Source organism: Octodon degus, unplaced genomic scaffold (assembly GCF_000260255.1).
Source record: "Octodon degus isolate 3935 unplaced genomic scaffold, OctDeg1.0 scaffold00047, whole genome shotgun sequence".
NCBI classification, from domain to species: Eukaryota; Metazoa; Chordata; class Mammalia; order Rodentia; family Octodontidae; genus Octodon; species Octodon degus.
Genome location: NW_004524623.1, coordinates 6,297,809 through 6,303,684, shown reverse-complemented (window position 1 = coordinate 6,303,684; position 5,876 = coordinate 6,297,809). Strand labels below are relative to the sequence as shown.

General features: G+C 42.6%; 1 protein-coding gene across 1 annotated transcript in view; it reads right to left on the bottom strand.

Moving 5' to 3' along the window:
- The window catches only part of Yeats4 (YEATS domain containing 4), a 25,606-nt gene extending 20,881 nt beyond the window's left edge, over positions 1–4,725 (bottom strand). Inside the window, 2 exon segments of the mRNA XM_023716313.1 lie at positions 778–901; positions 4,396–4,725. Of these exon segments, the coding sequence (XP_023572081.1) occupies positions 778–901; positions 4,396–4,446 (175 nt within the window). The 5' untranslated portion in view covers positions 4,447–4,725.
- Between the last annotated feature and the right edge of the window lie 1,151 nt (positions 4,726–5,876).

The following is a 5,876-nucleotide window of genomic DNA, read 5'->3' as shown; positions in this document are numbered from 1 at the left end:
GGGGTCTCGATGGTAACTTTTTTTAAAAAGTAAAAGGAATTTTAACCAGGGATTTATGTCTATGGATTGCCTATTTGGACATTTTATATAAATGATATCATACAAGTAATGCCGTTTTATGTTTTTTCTTTCACTAAGCATAATGCTTCCATTTTCACACACGTGCTGACACACACCAGTACTTCATTTCTTGTTAGTGCCTAGTAGTATTCCATTGCGTGAATATACAACATTTTATTCATATGTTCATCAGCTCACAGACATTTTAGTTGATTCCATTTTTTTGGCTATAATGAGTAATGCTATCTGCATATGCAAGTTGAATAATCTATTCATTCAATAAATATCTATTGAATATGTATCTAATGGTTGTTTTCAAGGCAGCAGATTCAACCAAAAAACAAAAACACTAGTATAACCAGTGTATATAGCAGAACTGTTTCTATGCTCTCTGGTCTACTTATTACTCTATTTGTTGCTATTTCTGAAACGCCCCTGGTGACTGTGTTAACTTGAGACACTGATGTTTGGCAAGCACACTTGTACTGTATTTATACAAGTATAATCCTTGTTACTTAATTTTAATTAGGAAACATTTTTGGAAAATCAGTTTCTACTAACTGCACAAAAATGACAAATCTCATTTTATTCTTCTAATTTTTTTGGGGGGGGCTACATTTCCACAATGAGTTAATTTTATCAGAAAGTTACTATAAAAATTTACAATTTATCTTTGAGCAGAACAAATTATAGAAAAATTGCAGAGGAAAAAAGTACCTACCTCATTTCTATATGGCTTTACATACACCGTCCACTGATGGGTGTGCCCATCTTCTTCTCTCTTCTTCCCAAAATAGCGAGCAACGTTACCATAAACTATTGGTTTAACAATAGTAACCCCCTAAAAGAAAAATAGTTTAAAAAACAAAAAAAATTATACTATTAACTGAATAAATACAGAATGAGGCTTGTTTCAAGAAATGGTAGTCTTTTTTTTTGGTACCAGGAATCGAACTCAGGACCTCATGCTTGCCAGGCAGGTACTGTGCCACTGAGCTACACCCCCGGCCCAGAACTGGCAGTGTTTAGGAGGCTCCTTTGTCCAGGGGTGTGACTCTCACTTTGGATATAAAAGAAATGCCAATCTTATAACCTGAACTATAAGGGCAATTTCCTCAACTGAACAGGTTACAACATGAACTTTTCTCAGACCAGTTTGCAACATTTTCATTCATATTAACACAAGTAACTTATCATCATATTAATTAATTTGCTCTTTGACAATGCTCTTATTTAAATAATCACATAAAGCACTTGAATTTTGCTTAAGGAAGTACAACAGGTCTGTTATGAACCTGAACTCTAGGTATTTGGATAAAAAGTGCATTTTACTATTTATGCATTTACTTTAACCCATATTAGAAAAAAAACCCTAAAAATTCAAAATTTAGGAAGAGGATTTTAACAGTTCAACTGATTTACATATAAATGTTACAATATGTATTACAACTGGATTCAAATGTGGCAAAAATGGGGCTAGGATAACAAACTTGGCAAATACTGCTGGTGTCAAGTTTGCTACATTTGTATTCAGTTCTTCAGTGTAGACTCATGTTTCTGCTCACATCTGATTGAGCTGCTGATAGGCTGATGGAAAGCAAAGGAGAGATCAAGCATTTCAACGAAGAGAAAAAAAGAGCTGCACATGAATTTTATTTTTGTAGTACTGGGGCTTGAACTCAGGACCCTGTCTTTGCCACACAGGCACTTATTCTACTGAGCTATCGTCCCAGCCTTGCACATGAATTTTAGACCCGTGGCCCAATAGCAAAAAAATGTATCTGAAGGAGAAAAACCACGACATATTATATGTGAAAAGTGCTGTGCCCTTTTGGCCAGAACGACCATCTTTCAGTAATTTGTCAAAATGACAATGACAAACAGAAAGAGAAAGAGAGGATTTGGTTTATGTTCTCTAGGCCTTTCAGAAAACATGGAGTTGCTCCTCTGGCCACATATATAAAACTGTAGCTATTGTAGACATCAAGGGAATGGGTACGTTCAAAAAGGAGCACCATGCAGATGTTATCATGATAAAACTGGAAGAGTCTATAATGTTACCCAGCATGCTGTTGGCCCTGGAACAAGCAAGTCAGTGTTAAGGTCAAGAATTAATGTGTATTGAGCATATTAACCACTCTAGGAATCAAGATAGCTTTCTGAAATGCATTAAGGAAAATGATCAAAAAAATAAGGAAGCCAAACCAAAGGATACCTCAGTTGAACTGAAGTGTCAGCCTGCCCCACGGGAGAAGCGTACATTACGAGAACCAATCAGAAGCAGCCTGAACGGCAGGAACTTGTTCTCTATGAAGTCAAGGCATAAGCTGGGGATGCAGCTCTGCCAGTGAGCACCTATTGCAAGGCTGAGTGATCTAGGCCCTGTTTAAAACGAAAAATGCATACTGAATAATAAGGACAGTTGTCTTAAATGAACAGGTGTGTGGTGCCCTTACTTCAGAGAAACAAATGCTTGCTTGGAGCAGATTCTCGTAGCTAGCTAGCTGTGTCAGGTCTCTACTTTTCAGTGTTTTCTTGCTAAAACATGTGAGGTACTGTGTAGGTATATACCCAAGTGGCGAAACGGTTATGAAATATTTTTACTGGCTTGAAGAATCTCTAAATCACCATGAGAAAAAGATGTCAAACTAAATGGAAGCCAGTGAGTATGCTGTTGAAAGTACTCCCCTCACCAAAGTGTGCCGATGTAATCAATCCTAATAAGAAATAAGGAAAAGGAGTGAAAATAACCAAAAAATTTTAAATTGTGTCTGGGCAGTTAACCAAATCCCGTACCTATAAATCAAACATTAGCTCAGATGAAGGCAGTTGTATGAAACCTTAAACTATAGTATTAAAGGCTACTGATGACCCTTTTGTGACCATAGAGGCCAGAGAACAAGACTGCCTTAAATACAGTACTAACTGGCCAGGGCAGGTCTGTAAGTATACAGCAGAGCTCAATTCCGCTACAGAATTCATTCTCAAACACTTGGCAGGATTCATCAGTGATGAAACAGTTCTCTAGTCCTGAAAAGCACAAGGTAAGCAGGGAGGAGAAATACATCCCTAATTTTAAAATTTTACATAGCTATTTTGGCGGAAAATCATTTGAGGATTGCAGGTTTCATTTCCTCAAGGAGACTGGGCTGAAACTTAAATACTTTTAGAATCTAACACCTAACTTCTGTAACTTCTTCCCCAAAATCTAATGTTTTACTCTTTTTTGCCTGTTTTTGAGATAGGGTCTTACTACTTGAACTCACTAAGTAGCCCTTGCTGGATTTGAACTCTTAGCAATCCTCCTGCCTCAGTCTCCCTAGTGCTCGGATTATAGGCATGCACCACCACACGAGGCTATTTATTTCTAGACAGTAGTAGTTTCCTATCAGTCCAACACCTATCCTAAAAGCTTGGGCAAAGTTAACTTTTGCCTGATACAACTTTCCCGCCCTATTAAATTTCTGCAGCTTTTGCAACATTTGAAAACATTCTCATAGATAGTTTGTATACACATTGTAATACAAAATGACGTAAAATGATACAAATAAGCACTCTAAAAATCTACTTTACGATTTGTGTACTATTATAAAAAGTGGCTGTTTTGGGAGAAAAAAAATTGCCTTTGAGCAGTATGTTAAAACGTCAGAAGGGGCACATATAAGTGCTGCTGCATCAAGGTTTTGTTGGCCCTGCCTTAAATACAGTGTTGACTAGCCAGGGCAGGTAGAAAAGTGGGAGGCAGACACGTGCCACAGTCAAATATGCTAGACTCGACCAGAGCTTTCATTAAAACAAAACAAACTGCCATTCACTAAATGTAACCTATGTGCCACGCACTGCATTATGTTCTCTGAGCATCTTTATTATTATCTCAGGAACAACTTCGGGGCTTGTGGACACCAGAACTCGCCATTCTGCGCCCAGGTACCCCAGACACCTGTAGATACCACGGGGATCCTTCCACCCCGGCCTTTGGAAGCCCTCCGCCTCGGAGCCCGCGGGCCCTCTGCTGTGGCTTGCCCCACGGCAGGTGGGTCTCTAGTTTACCGGTGACCTCGGCTGGGCGCCACAGGGTAGCGAGCTGCGGTTTCCCGGCCAGGGGCGGCCCGACTCCTGGACGGCCACACGGGGCTTCCCCAGGCTCGGTGGGAGGGCGATGACGCGCGAGGTCGGGAACCAATGAGTGGTCGGTCTCCGCCCCGCGGCCGCGGCGGGCGCTGCGGCGGACCCCGCGGCTCAAGCCGGGCAGAGAAGGCGCGAAAGGGAAGCGGGAGGCTCTCCCGCCGCCGCGCAGGCCGGAGCCGGGGTGGGAGCCTGCGGCCGGGCACTGACCTTCACTCTCCCGCCGGAGTCAGGCCCAAATTCGGCCATTCTCTTGAACATATTGTCCCACGGAAGAAGCCGCCGCCGCCAGGGAAAGAGACCGCGGTCGGCGGGGTCGCCGCTCCCCTCACCGGCTCCGCTTCTCCCGCGCGGGCCCAGGCGGTGGGGTTCCGGCCAAAAGAGGGCAAGTCAGCGGGGCTCTCGGTGCTGAGTGGCGGCCAACTCCCGGCTGGCGGAGGCACCGCAGGCCATTCAGCGGCGCGGCGGTGCGGAGCGGAACGAGCGGCGGCGGCGGGGAAGCCGTGCGCAGGCGCAGTGAGCGCAGCTCCGCAACTGCGCATGCGCCCTGCCGCTGCCAGCTCCACGGAGAGGGAGCCGCCTAGGCTTTCCGGAGACAGCTGGGAGAAAGGAGGGACGTGCCGAATGATCGGGGAGTGCTCCATCGCTTAAGGCTGTGAGTTTCCACATTGAAAGAGGCCGGCAGGCAGCCAGCACAAAGGTGTCATCAGACTCACGTCTAGGTGGTCTTTGTGAACTCTTTGAGAACAGGAGGATAAAGAGGTTCGCGCTGGAATCGGATTAGCTTCGCAACACTCAGTAGCAACTTTGGGATTTAGAGAGTGAGACACGTGCTGAAGGAGAATTAACAGCTTAGTCTTTAGTACCACTGTGGCAACCAAATGTGTGCAAAAGTTTCAGACATAGTAAGTCTGAAAAAAATTCATGACTCCTTTCTCAAGACATGTCCTGGAGATGTTATCCATTAAAATATGGGAATAAACTAGGAAAAAGGAAATTATGAGGTCAGATACGCAACAAATATGAACAAAATGACAAGATCATTGCCGAAATAAAGAGCCAGGATGACAGTTATGTATAGAAAGCAAGCTGTGGCTAAAAGTCCTTAGATAATGAAGAATTGACAAAATTCCAGTTGTGTCTGAAGCTTCATGAAAAGATTTAAATAAGGACCAGGGAGGTAGCTAAGGAGAATAGGCGCTTGCCTGGCAAGTGCAAGGTCCTGAGTTCAATCTCCAGTACCAAAAAAAAAAAAAAAAAATTAGAGTTGAAGTAATTACTCAGAAAGGATCATGCCTTAGGGAAAACAAATTTTTGTATCAGAAAAGAACTTGTGTTTAGTGTTACATAAACACAAAGTGTTCTAACATAATAAATACATAGTTGCATTTTGAAGGGTAGATTTTGGAGAAGGGTTCTAGGTGATGGGGCTGAGGTGGAAATGGAGTTTAAAGTTTAAACTTTGTGCTTCTAGGAAATCAGTGTCCTAAAATTGAAAAGAAAATTGAGAAGGAACACTACACCTAGTGTTTAAAAGCATGGAAATAACTAAAATTGCTAGGTTTAAAGTAGATAGTTATAAGTTTTTTCTTTTTTGTATTTTAGGGAAGGATCTACAGGGTGTTCAGGGTCTCACTACTAGATCGGACTCACAGCGATCTTCCTGTTTACAGCCTCCCAAGAGCTGGGGT